The sequence below is a fragment of the Falco cherrug genome, chromosome 4, assembly GCF_023634085.1.
Source record: "Falco cherrug isolate bFalChe1 chromosome 4, bFalChe1.pri, whole genome shotgun sequence".
In the NCBI taxonomy this organism is placed as follows: Eukaryota; Metazoa; Chordata; class Aves; order Falconiformes; family Falconidae; genus Falco; species Falco cherrug.
The window spans coordinates 53,530,381-53,544,337 of record NC_073700.1 but is presented as its reverse complement, the minus strand read 5'-3'; the positions used below and the strand labels follow the sequence as shown (position 1 = coordinate 53,544,337).

Sequence of the window (13,957 nt, the reverse complement as noted above, 5' to 3'; positions counted from 1 at the left end):
AGTGAGGTTGCTCAAGACTAGGTTAGAGCTATCAGTCACTCAGAAACAGCTGGTGACTCACCCAGGATACTGGCTGTAGGTTCAAGTCTCTGTCTGATAGGGAGGGGAGGCTTGCACTTGGATTTCCATACGCTGCCAGTTGTCCTTGCTGTGTGGCTGTTATGAGATGCTTTTTCTCACTGAAGCTATGCCATTTTGCATAAGGACCTTGATATTCCGGGGATGAAAGATGCTGCCTGCATAAACCAACTGCATTGATTAGGACAGAAAAAACAGGTTCAAGACTCTCCTTGGATGCCTGCATGAAAGAAATTCTCATTCTAACAAGTTGGCACCCCATCACTACCACCACTGTTTCCCACACACACCGGTGCTGCAGAATTGAGAATGGCTATGGCCTCACATATCCCAGGGGAAAATATCATAGGGAAAAAAATCACTTTATTCCTCAGAGCTCAGGTGCTTGGTAAGAGATACTCAACACAGCCTTGCTCTACTGCCTTTGACAAAAGAGCAGATGAAATTCAGGGTATTGGGATGTGCACGAGCCAGGGAGAATAGAACAAGGTTTCAAAGGGTCAGGTCCAGAGCACAGATCTCTTTTAGATCACTGTTAGAGTCTTTTTAAGCTTGCTGTCCTTGCACAAAACCAACTTGCAGAGAAACTGAGCTGACCTCACCTTAACACCACCAAGTTCATTAGTTAACACTTCACCTGTTGACACTCGCAGGCAAATCCCAGACCGGATTGTAGCCCTGTGGAATGCAAATCTGGCTATGTGCCTCCAAATGACTATATGATGGGGAAAAAAAAATCCACACCTGCAAATAAAAGAGATCTGTAAGCAAATTCCAAAGCCAGGCTGGGTAGCAATGAGATGGCAAAGCTTTCAAATTATTTTGGGTCACAGCTTATTTCTTTATGGCCTGGTTAGCTGCTGGTCAGGAATTGCTTTCAGCTGGTTTTTCGCAGCTTCAAAGGATGCTGTATTGGACCGATTGCTCAAGCGGGATTCAACTTGCAGATTAAGACATCTAAATTCAGGCAGCAATAAGTAGTGCACTGCCTACATGTGCTCGGAGAGCCTCGGCTCCCATTACAGCCAGTGGAGACTGAATTTTCAGCGTGCTTGTCTAAACACGGGTGTCTGGTACCATCTATGGTATCTTAGTGTAATTCCCCCGGTTATCCACCTGCCAGTCCAGAAGGACATGTATCTCCTGAAGAGTCTGTAGCATTATATGTGCCAAGCCCATATGATATCGCAGACCCTCAGTGACAGAAGGCAGCACTCAGACCTCATGGTGAAATGAATCCCTTGTTAGACTTTACTAACGGGAATTTGAAAGTCAGACCTCAAATTTAGGCAAATTGGTCTCAATTTACTTGACTAAAACATCTAGTGCCTTTTGACATGTCTTGGGGTATCTGAGGCATCTTCCTGGAGCTGCCAGACATGATTCAGACCTGCAGGACACCCATGGTGGTTCTGGAACAGCCCCTGGAGGACATTAAAACGCCTGGAGGGCATCATATGCCTATTTGTTGTTCTGTGGGCACCTAAATTTGTGTGTTTGAACCTGTGAGTTGAATCCCACTCCTTGCCATCAGTGAAGCCTGTGTGGCAAGTCTGCAAGCTCATGGAGGCTTTGGAGGCCTTGTTCACATGCAGATTTGTCTGACTATGGGTGGTTTGTTTCCACCAGACTGGTGCGCAAGGACTCGGGGGGCTCTCAGAAGCCTTGGGCTCATTCTGCATCCACAGACCAATTTGTACATGGGCGGTGAATGTGGCACATCCCAGACTGGTTTGAGTTACTGTTCATATGCAACTAGGAAGCCTGTGCAAGGAAAGCAGTCGGGAGAGATGATGTAGTACTACCAGCAATGTGATGTGTGAACTTGGCCGTGGTTTTGCTTAGGAACAGCGTGGTCAGTACTGACTTTTTGCTTGGAACCAAACCTTTGGCCAAGTTCAGTGCACTGTTTCTTGATGAAGAAATGCGGAGCTCTCAACTGCTGATTACAGGAAGTTGGATGCTCTACTACCTCTCTGCACCCAGACCTGTGTGCACATCAATCCTTAAATTATTTTTGGGAATGAGGTTAGACCCTTGGCTCTGTGTATCAAATAGCTGCCACTTGGCAGTGGAACAATTTTAGACGACTTCTGTGACCTAGGTTGTCACAAGCAAAGCCCATTGCCATGGTTAAATGTGGCTACAGTTAGGCTGTGCTACCTACCCATAGAGGGGAAGAAGATTGCTCTGCAAAAGATATGACCTCTACTGTTTCCTAGTGATGAAAAGTCCAAGTCATGGGGTAGCAGTGCTTTATCAACACCAGATTTTCTTTAGTTCATAAAAGAAAGGGTCTGTAGGGGTTAATAGCACATATAAGGCAAAAGTGACTGAGATGTCCACTCATTTCTTAGTTTTTCCTATTTAAGCTGGAAAAAAAATAAAAAAAAAAGGCTCTTGCTCAAACCTGGTGAAGCAGGCAACACAGCTTAACAAATAAGCTTATCTCAAGGGCTCTTAATAATAAGAATGTTTATCATTTATTTCTGGAAAATATGCTGAGTCTGGTATGCTGAAAGCTCTCTGTGGTGTTTGACCTGTGTCATTCAAAGCAAGGTGTGGGTGTGGGTTTGGGGGGGGGGGGGGGAATATTTTGTCTGGGACATCACGGTATGCTACTTGTCTTCCAGTCCCTTGTCATAGGAAAGGTCTTTTTTTGTTAATAGATGTGTTCATTTAGAGTCTCTGTAGAAAAGCAGATGTCTCTAGAAGGTGATTTATACCAACTATATTCTCTATGTTTTAAATAAGTGGGATCAATCTCTGGATGTGCTCAAATCTCTCCATTGGCTATAAAGGAGTCATCAAGGACAAGCTTAGAGGAGATACCTGTTCTATGAGGGATAAAGTTGGGTGGCTTGAATTTCTCCTAAATCAGTGCCACAAGACCTGTGGGATCTGATCTGTTTCTGTTTGTATGAGTGGGGTGGGAGGTGAATAAGTACAGAGCCACTGGAAATGCTGCCCTGTCTGCCTACAGCTGTCTCCTCTGCAGCCAACCCATCACCTCTGCAACCAGCCCATCACCTCTGCAACACAGCCCATCACCTCTGTAGCCAACCCATCTCCTCTGCAGCCAACCCAGTCAAACTGAAAGTTTGAAGTTGAAGCTGTGCTGCTTTCTGAATCAAATGAGCCCATTTCATGAGGATGCCATTCCTCACTAAGGACAGAGGAATGGGAAAGGCTGCTGCAGGGTTTCTTTTGGGAACAGATTTCTCCGTACGCAGTCCATGGCAGGTGCAATGAAAGGCCAGTCATGGTAGGCTCCAGTGAAAGGAACATGGGTTCTCCATCTTGTTGTCACAGTGTCTCCTCCTGTGTGTATCCTGATGCTCGGTCCCTGCGAACTATTAACTTTTCCAGCCTGACTGTGCCCAAGGTACTAAAAAATTGGGCTCTCAACCCAATGTGCCAATAGAGGAAGAAAATGGCCTGAAATGGCAGAACCAAAATAAAATTTCTTAGAGCCTTCCAGGGGCATTGTGCAAAGTGATGTTTTGCCCATGTTGGGCTTTTCTTGCTCCAGAGAAGGAATATTTACAGTACTCATGAGCTGAGGTGGTAGTGGTTTACCACGTACCAGCTTTCAGCCATGAGTAGCCATGTGGCTGGTCTTTGTCCTCTCGATGTTTGAAGCAAGATGCATGTATTTCAGCCACCTGTCTTCACATTACAGCTGGACTCTTGGAAGGAAACTGGGGCCCCTGTCCTAGTGATGCTTAGTGGAGAAATAGGCTTGTTTAAGTGTACATGGTTTACTCATAATTGGATTGTCACCTACCACAGCAGCTGGGCATGGCTTAAATGGTGCCAAGTCAGGTGGCATCTCTTCTTCCAAATCGTGACTTCTGCCTACAGGAGGAAGGCACATTTGTTCCCCACTTCTCCCCAGCTGTATTTCAGCCCATGATATGAAACACCATCCCATCAAAACTGTGGAATGGTGGGAAAAATACCCAAACACAGATTAAAATTAATGCTTTTTTTTTTTTTTTAATTTTCATTATAAAGTTAACACATCTATCAAACTTAACTGGTAACAAAAAACAGTTACAAGACATCGCTAGTGTGCTGTCAGTAGAAAATAGGGTAAAAGCCAATGAGGTCACAAGCACAACAGCAGAGCAACAACACTGTCCCGATGAGTTATTTCCGCAAATATATACTCTTACTAATATATACATTTATTCATAAAATAAATAATCATAAAAAAAATCATCAGACTTAACAAAATACTGAGGAAAAAATGGTGACAATCCTACTTTGTACAATAGCTTTGGAATTTCAAGTTGTATCATACATGCAATCTGTACAAAGGGGTGCTCAAGTGGGGTGAGGGCAGGGGCAGGCTGGGGAAGGGTTACAGACAGTGATGTAGCTTTGAAGAAGGCGATGTAATCAGGCAGACAGTCTGTGGGAAGGGAAAGCAATAGTGAAAAAACCCACCCACAAGAAAATACTTGTCCATGACTGCTGGACAAACATGTTTTGTACCATGGGGGAATCCCCTGGGGTGCTACAGGTCTGTGTTTTATGTCTTCCACACTGCTGGTGGGCTTGTCAGATAGTCCAAAGCTACGACAGGTCTTGTTCAGGCAGGTTTTGTCCTGGGAGTGACAGAAAGTGATGCCATAAGTGATAGATCAGGTGGGTCTCCACTGAGATTAAGGGGCGTAAGGCTGAGCTGCAGTCAGCTGGGGACAGGTGGGCAATGGGGCAACCAGGGCTGGAGTAGCACACACCGATGGGAACCAGGGTTTCGGTGGGGAGGATTTAATCACCCACAGGAGGATTTCTGGAGGTTTGGGGGGGCCTGCCTTGGAAAGGCTCAGGCCTCCTCTGCTTTCCAAGTGGTAGCAGCGGGTTGCAAGTGCATGTTGGAAAGGAGATCTGACAAGATGGTGCCTTCCCTTAAAACCATGAGTGATACTCAGCTGTTTGCTAGCCTATGCCTGTAGCAGATGTGCCTTCAGTATTTTTGGTGGAGTGGAATGAATAGTGAGAAATAAATAAATACTAATAAATAATAAGAAGAAACTTGGGAAAGAAAGGAAAATGAGGAAAGCATCTCCTCACACCTTCCCCACTCTCCACTCCCATGCAGGGCTGTCCGAGACATCCCTTGGTCCACAGAGCATGTGTGAGAAAAGAAAGGTCTACAGAAACAGAGGAGGAGACCAAGTCCTGTGGAAAAGACCCTTGTGACTGTTGTGCTTCAGGAGCTTTCTCTATCTGGATGGTATTTATATAACAGCAGGATTTGGCCTTGGTGGAACTTGTCCGTTTTCACTGGGTGCTCACCAACAGCAAAAGCAGAGATGCTCCCTTGGGGGTCAAACCCATTACATACCAGTCAGTAGTGTAGATTCAAATAATTATTCTTACAGAATAGGTTTGCCCTCTGCTCCCTTTGATAAAGTAGTAAGTCTGGCATTATGGACATAATGGCTTCTGATTTATATCAGTTTTTAGTGAAAGCATAATTGAATCATCTTAAAGTCTCTAAAGACATGAGAGTTAGGAATCTGGAGTGGGATCCAGCTCATAGATTAAGACACACACTTATAGAAGCCCACAAGCATGTGCCTCCATGTGAGTTAGACATCCAAGCACCCATACCTGATGGAGATCTGGTCAGCACGGGCAGTGGAGTCCAGAGAGTGGTTCAGCTTGTCCTACAGCAGACACTTCAATTTGGGCAGCTGAATTGCTCTCTAGCCTCCACTGCTTATTGACCAGGAGCTTGACTGAGTTGCTCACCCTCAGGCATCTACTGCCATCTGAGATACGCTGGGGTTTCTGAAGCTGGCAGATAGGTCATGGGACTTAAAGGAAGCCCACAATCTTTCAGAGTAGCTTCTAGAAGCCAGTGGGGTACCCTGGAGCATCACAAATGGCTTTAGAGACCTATCTTCAATAATTTAGTTCAGCCCTAGATGCTATGTTTAGTAAAATGGATCCAGCCCATCACTGGGCTTGTATGGGAGTTAAAGCACCTAACTCACATGTAGATACCTGCATTTAAGCATCTCACTTTATAATCTGAATCCCACCCTAGGTACCACTGCCTGGGAGTTTTGGACTCTTGTTTTGCTTTGGAAAGTCTCTCTCTCCAAGGTGGAAATGCACCAAAGACACCTCTGCAAACTGCAGCAAAGTGGGAGAGGAATGACTTGTCTAAGTCCATGAAGATCCAGACGTGTCAGGAACGAGGACCAAACACCCTTTTCTAAAAATGGAGGCCATGGGAGCCTCTGTTCCCCACCAAATGGAAGTATCTGCACCCCACAGCAGTTAACAGGGGCCTGAGGCAGGAGTGTCCTGTGCCCTTGCTGAGTAGTGATTGACTGCACATCAGTAGCTCTTGTTGGAGCACACAAGAGAGGGCAGGCAACAGGAACATGGGCGAACTAGCCATGAAGAAAACAATTCAGCAAAAAGCAAGCTAGATCCCACTGTTACTGCCCAGTGAGAGATGAAAAATCTAGAAAAGACATGCTCCCATACTAAGAAGTCCCTACTATAACAGCCAAGATTTATCTTGGAGGGAGGTAGGAAATAGGAGATATATAGCTATGAGGAGGAGATGGGATCTCCTCCCACCCAGCCCACCTTCTCTCCCATCATCTAATGCTCCCTCTACAGCTTCTCATCCAAACAGCTGTTTGGGCACACGACTGACAGACCTGAGTGAACGTCCCACTCAGTACACCTGTGATGGCAAAGCATTGCCTTCTCAGCAGTGTCAGCTCTGGAGCAGGTCTCTGGAAGAGCTGGCTGTCAGTTTCCTATGGACAACCTATTTAACCAGGTGCAACGGCTGGTATCTGCAGGGCAGTTTGATTCAGTGCCTTTTCATGGCCCTGTTTTATCTTCCCAAAGCAATATCATTAAGGCATCAAGGGAAGCCTAGAGTAATTTTCATAGTGCAGAACCTAGGACTGGATTCACAACTCCTAGCTCCTGCAGAGTGCTCATGCTGTATGTAACCTTGAATATCCCCAGGAACATCAAACTCTGGATTTTCAGCACTGAAACCCCTCTTTGAAGCTAAAAATGTGACCCAAAGCTCATAGCGTTTCTCCTGTATTAGAATTTAAGGATGGGGGCATGACAAGTGTATGAACACACATGACAAATGTATTATAATCCATGGACATCTCTGTGGCAATGTATCTGAATGCACTGAAAACACCAAAAATATTTTAGATTGAGTGGCAGAAGAAACTGCTCTCTGAGGTTTGCTGATACAGAAATCCTGCAGTGCTCAGCTAAGGCTACTGCACCTCTGTCTGCAGGGCTGATATGGTTGGTGCCGGCTCAGAGACTTCTGCACCATATTGCATTTTGTGGTGTGGTTGTTGCTGCCGCCCCCTCCCATGATTAAATCCTGACTGCTTTAGTTCTGCACATGGAGATGCTCATAAGGAGCGGAAACAATTCTGGGAACTTCAAAATGCTTTGGAGAAGACTGTCAGTGCTGAGCATGACACTTAGCCATAAGAGATACATCAGGGGTCAAGTAATAGAAACTTTCATGCATTTCCCACCCTGTGTTTTTCTTTTCTCTGAGAAAGAGAAGCCCCAAATTCTAAAACTAAACTAAAACAAGAAAAAAACCCCAAACCTCTAAACATTCCATTTCTTTCATAGAAAGAGAAGAGATGAGGCCAAATTCACCCCTCGCAGGTAACTCCACTGTCTTTAATGAGGTTGAAGGTGGAACTGATGGGGCCCATCAAACCCATCTGTTCAGCTAAAGGAAAGGTTGGATAGCAGCATGTAAGAGGATGGAGTTATGTTCCTTTTTTATTTTTATTTTTTACATCTGTGTTACTTGGTTGGATAATATCTTCTCCCTTTTCCCTGGTACTGCCAGACACATCCCTGATACAAACCATCTGCCTGAGGACAAACCTCATCAGAAGTGAAGACTGAAGGGAAGGACACCATGGATCATGGAGGCTGAGTTGGCCAGCTCCCTTTTGTGGGAAATGATCTTTTCCTTTTGATCATAGACTGGTGCATTACCCAGCTCAGCTGAGGTGGAGGGGAAACTTTGACAGAAAACCATTTCCAGAGAAGTGCACAATTCAACTGTCTACACATTGGCACCTCATGTCATTTTGGACACCCTACAGTCTCTGACATATCTGCCCAGGTTTAAGGCTTGTGGGAATACTATGTCATTGAAGCAACAGATGGATCCCAATAGGATATTGTAGGGCACCTAAAATGTCACCAGATGCTTCTATTATTGAGTGAAACCATAAGTCCCCTCCATCAGGGAGGCCCTATCATTGTCACAGAATGGGAGAACTTCAGGCAGAAGACGGCTCTGGGTTGTAGAACTAAGTTTAGTTCATCTTCTAAATGAGGCTCAACATAGGCATGACGATTCAGAGCAAGGGATGGCACCTCGCTCATCATCGACTTGATCTTTCACACCACTACTGTGGCAATCCTGGCTTGAGACATACATCTAGTATAGGCAGTGGAATGGGATCTTGGTTTCCCAGAGACACTTCCTGAATTCATATGTATTTGTGTACAATGGCCCAAGTCCCTTCTCCAAAGCCATGGGGTCAGTTGTGGGCCTGGCATGGGCACTCAGCGTGCTCCCAGAACCTTGGCTGGCTCTCTCTATTCTCTCCTCATGGGTGGCCAGAGTCAGACCCATGACTAGGACCTTCAGGTGCTCTTGGGGTGATTAACAGAATTCACACAGGCATGTTTCATTGACTTTAGTAACAGCTGCTCATTCCCTTACATTATATTGTCATGGTGGATGACTAATCACATAATAAAACCGAACAGTATGTATAGGCTTCATTAAAAATCCCTTGAATGGGGTGGAAGTCCCTATCAACTCAGCTGTTTCAAGCCTGACCCCAGCTCTGAATGGAGTACAACTTCCAGCCCATCTCAGTTGATGATCAGATTGTAGCTTCACCTCCTTGACTCATGGTGAACTTCACATCATCAGACTGTACCCTTCAAAGAGCTCATAATCTAGTATGAGCTCATGAGCTAAAGTCAGAAAAAAGACAGAGGTACACCAGAGGGCAATTTACCCAGCATAGTTTAGATACCATCCTAGGCTATAATTCATCACCTTCTGGACTGGTTTGTTTCTTGCCATTGATCCCAGCAGAAAACTAGATAAATAGCTTAGACTAGATGACATGGCCAGATGAAACAAATTCCACTGCTGCAGTCAAAACTCTGTTTGTTCACCTCAAGAAGCAATTACTCAGCAAATGCCTAGTTTGTTTTTTTTCACCCCCGTGTTTCCCAAAGAGCTTCACCTGTTAGTGATATTGGGCTTGGTTCTGGTGCCAAAGCAGAAACAGTGGATATTAGCGTGCTGTGGATGGGCTGGGGTCAAAGTCTAGCGCCCATGCATGGAAGCCAAATCTTTCAACCCACTTCTTCACCGGTATGGTGTAAAAGGAGTTTGAAACCACCTTGCTTAAAAATATTGGGGTTAAGTAAGTTGTGGGTGTGACCCTGCTGAAGTCAATGGACTGACAGGGACTGTGACCTGCAATGATTTGCATCTTTGCTGTTGGGGCACCATTCACTGACAGAAGTACCTGGTGGGACATGTCTAACATCTCTGGCTGTGACTGCTAGCACTGTGTCACATTCAGTAGATCAGATATATCTTCCCTTGTCCCATCTTTTCCAATTCATCAATATCTTCCACCGCATATGTGATTTTCTTCAGCGTTTGCTTTCTCGACAGCTTGTGCTATTGTGGCAATTTCCCCCTGAAGTGGCTTCCTTCTCTATTTGCCATAATGATCAGTTTTTCCTTTTCTCCCAGACTGTATTACAAAAATCAGTCACACATTCATTAATTGGTCCATCTTTCTCTCAGTTTTTAGTCATCTATTGCTTTCTAACCTGTTGGTGTATGGCCATCCATTGGGTGCGATGTTCACATGTACAGGTAAGATTGATTGGTTTTCTCCCCCTTTTTTTCTTTGCCTCTCTTCTTGATCTCTTCCTCTCTCCTTCCCTCCCTTCTGTGTCTCTGCTCTCATTTCATTGCAGCTTTTTTTTTGCAGAGCATTGATAGAAGTGCCTCCATCAATAAGCAAAGCTTGCTTGTGCCCTTGGGCACAGCCCTGAGACAAATGGGTGATGCATAAACTGCACCAGCCTAGGAGTAGTCCCAGGAGACGCCATGACTCAGAGTCAACCCTTGGAGGCATCATTTCCTCCTGTTTTCTCTCTGATGGGATTAAGCTCTGTTCCCTGCCTCTTCTGCATACTCCCTCCTTTGGTTCCCGGGAATAAGCTGACGTGCAGAGAGAGAACAGCACTCTGCTTCCTCTACATAGATGTCCAGGCATGAACTACGCAACAGCCATGATTGCGTTGCCATGAAAACACTCTTACCGGTCCTTGGGGGTTAGATCTTTTGCCCCATTTCCCTTCCTGCACTGAAGAGGAAGAAAAAATGCCAATCCATTGTCCTTTTCCCAAGATAGGGACTCGGAGGTACAGGTAAGGCAAAGAGGACACAGGACAAGTGCATCTGAGGCTCATCAGGCTGCCACTCTGTTCTTGATTAACCACTCATTTATCTCAGTATTGACCAGGAATAACTCAAGCAGAGTTACAGTGCTGTAAATACTAAGGTGATGGGCTGAGAGTCACACCTGATACCCACGGCTGAAGGAAGCCCTGATGCCCACGGAGGAGGTGAGAGCTGTTTCTGTAAACTGGCAATCCTGACCTGAAACCAGAAGTAAAGCAGCATGCAAAGATGGGGAGTCAGAGGTGAACAGCAGAGATGGGCCAGTACTGCAAAGCTGGGATTTGGCTCTGTGTCCAAACATGCCCAAGCTCTGGGCTGGTTCCGAGTCTGGGTTTTGTGCATTTTAATCTGTGCCACTTTTAGACATGGGAAAGGCTGTAGAAATTAGGTGTGGAACAAAATTTGGCCCGAGTTTGAAACTGTTCCAGCTTGTGGGGTGTGGTGGTGGTGGGTTGGTTCACCATCATGTAAATTAATGGGTGACAAGCAGTCCTTCAGAGTCATGTTCCAAACAGACTTGTGGTCTAGGGCATTTGCTAAGTGCCCAGAAGGAAGCAGCCTGCATGAGGTGCAGAAAGTGGATGGAGTAAGTGCACTTTCCACTGTTGGTGACGGTGTTCTCTGATGAGGTGGGAGGGTTGAATGCTTTCCCTTCCCTTTACTCTTCTACAGGAACAAGCTGGGATGCTGAGGAGCTGGATGTCCTATGCCCAGAAGCACGTGTCCAACCCCGGGAGACTCGCTCTGCACCGCACATTTTCCAAGGAAGACTTGTTGGCTGAGCCACATACCAGGCCACAGCTGGAGCAACATCTCTGTTGGTGGGACTCTCTCCTCAATGCACACACCGAGTCCTCTTCAGTTCACATATCAGGCACTGAACTTTTCCATACCGTGCACTTCACCTGGGTGCCAACAGGGCATTTGCAGGAAAACATCAGCAGTTCTCTCCCTTTCTCTCCCTCTCCTTCACCCTCCCTCCCTCTCTACAGACGTGACTAAATCCTATGCCAAATCTGGCAGAAGCTACTATGCTACAAAGTTCACGCAAAGAGCCTGCCCACTCTACAGCTCTAGGATATACTTGTAGACTTCTCCAGTTCCATGGCAAAAGCAAAGGAGTATTTGTGTTTTGTGGTTGGTTTTTTTCCCCCTTAAATCATTAATTTATCTGCTTTGATTTCTTTTGCTGCTGTTGTTGTTGCTCACATTATACACAGAGTCCGGCCGTTTGGGTATGTAGATAGATCTCAGAAAGCTTAGTGCTGCTGTCCAACAGCCTCTGCCTGGCTGAGGGAAAAGGAGATACTTGGGAAGATGCAAGTCTTTCAAAGGACACTTAATCACGAGTCACTTCACGTGGGTGAGAGCAGAGCAAATCCATGCTTTTGCTAATGCTCTTCTTTCCAGCTCTGTGTTGTCGGCTGGTTGAAAAGCCGCTGTCTCCTAGAGGAGGCATCGTTGGGGCGTAACTTGTGTGACTGCCAGATGTACCTTGGGATAGCCCAGAAGTCATTAGACCTATTCTATCCAACCAGTTTTAGCCTTTTAAAAAGTTTTTATTCTTTTATTATCAAAAATGTAGACTTCTCTCATGTCTGCAACCTCAGAGGAAGTAGGCTCAAATCTGTTTCTCCCCTTGGAGCCCAGCGAAGGGTTTTGTCTGCTTTATTTGCACGTGTGGACATCGTAGACTCGTATGCACTCCTGGCAGCGGACGTAGCAACACCAGTGGAAGATACAGTGGCACTTCTCTTTCCGTTTCTCAGTCCTTGTGTTGTGCCCGCGGCCGCAGCACAAAAGGTCACAACCGTCAATCCCATGGGAAGTGACATTACAGATCCTGTCACGGGTTCCAAAGGAACCTGTCTCAGGGTTGGGCTCACAAAAGTTTGGTGAGTTCTCATAGTAAACCAGGTCCTTCTCAGTTGGAGCCTTGAAGAAGTTGTATTTGGGCCTGAGGGTTTCAACCCAGCCACGGGATTCTCGATGTTTTTCCACCACCATTTCGGAAGCGCTGTCGTACTTGTCCTTGAGGTAGTCACCGATGACCCTGAAGTCTGGCTGAGACCACCAGCAGGTCTTCACTTCACAGCTGCCTGAGAGGCCATGACATTTGCACTTAAGATGCATGAGTTCAATAATAGACTGAAAAAGAGGAGAGGAAAGGCAAAGAAGGAGGAAGATGTTAGTCTGTGATCAAAACACATATTGCATTCTGCTATTTAGCCAAGATTTCCTAAAAAAATGCAATGTTTTCATAGATACATTTACACTTGTGAACAAAACCCATCTTATCCTCCAGTCAATGCCCTGTACAGATGCCTGGTCTAAGGCAGATAAAACCCCTGCAATTTAATTTTGTTTCCCAGTGACTATCTCTGATTCCCACTCCAACTTCAAGCACCTACCAAGTGCTTTTACTAAGGGCGGAAAATATTTCTGTGCATACTAACTTCTGTCTTCTCAGTGTTCATGTGTGAACGTTGCAGTACTGTCCCACAAGAACATAATTCAGACACATAGGGCAGAGGAGTAAAGAACACACAAACCTACTAAAACAATGTCTTCATAAACGAAGTACACAGCCACTCCACTGGAAATTAAAGAAATATCAAATGTTTTAACCATCTAGCATAGAATTCCATCCTATATGTATGTTTCATGTTTACTTAAACAAACAAGGGTCTAGCCTTGCTGCGGCTATGTTTGGAAACCTGAAAAGCGATGTATTTTTGTTGTTAAGCCAGGCTTATGTTTTTTTTTCTAAAACCATTTCAAAGAAAAAAAATAGGAGCCCAACTTTTTATTTTGAAAGGCTCAGACTTCAACGCAAAACGCTGTCCTGGAATAAATGGAAAGGTGATTATTGATCCCAGAAGTTTGCTATTCACTATATGAATTGCTATTATGAAATTAGTTTAAAAGTTTCTAGAGGTGTTGCCCCACAGTATTCTGAGGTGGGAGACAACCTTATGCAACTTACTTGATAATCTGCATTTTCAGGCTGATCAGCAAATTTCCGAGTACGTGAACAGACTAGTGCCAGCCTGAGTCCAAAAGATTTGCCATGAATCAGCACCTTGGTGTTCACCAGGTGCTTTCCTGTGTTATTTACGGAGTATCGCCCGCCGCAGAGGAGGTTGTAATTAGCCATGAGGGAGAACCACAAAATGTTTGGTTCATATAATCATGCTGAACTTAATCAAAGCTTCTGGTGTAGCGGTAGGGTTTGAGTTCATATGGGAACTAATATGAAGTGTTGCCTATGGCTCAGGTTTAGCTGGAAACACTTGAGTATGGAGGCCTGGAAGAGCTACCCCA

General features: G+C 45.3%; 1 protein-coding gene across 1 annotated transcript in view; it reads right to left on the bottom strand.

Moving 5' to 3' along the window:
• Nucleotides 1–11,690: 11,690 nt before the first annotated feature.
• The window catches only part of WNT3A (Wnt family member 3A), a 91,695-nt gene continuing 89,428 nt past the window's right edge, over nucleotides 11,691–13,957 (bottom strand). Inside the window, exon 4 of the mRNA XM_055708844.1 lies at nucleotides 11,691–12,781. Coding sequence (XP_055564819.1) covers nucleotides 12,302–12,781 — 480 coding nt within the window. The 3' untranslated portion in view covers nucleotides 11,691–12,301. The remainder of the gene's footprint in view (nucleotides 12,782–13,957) is intronic.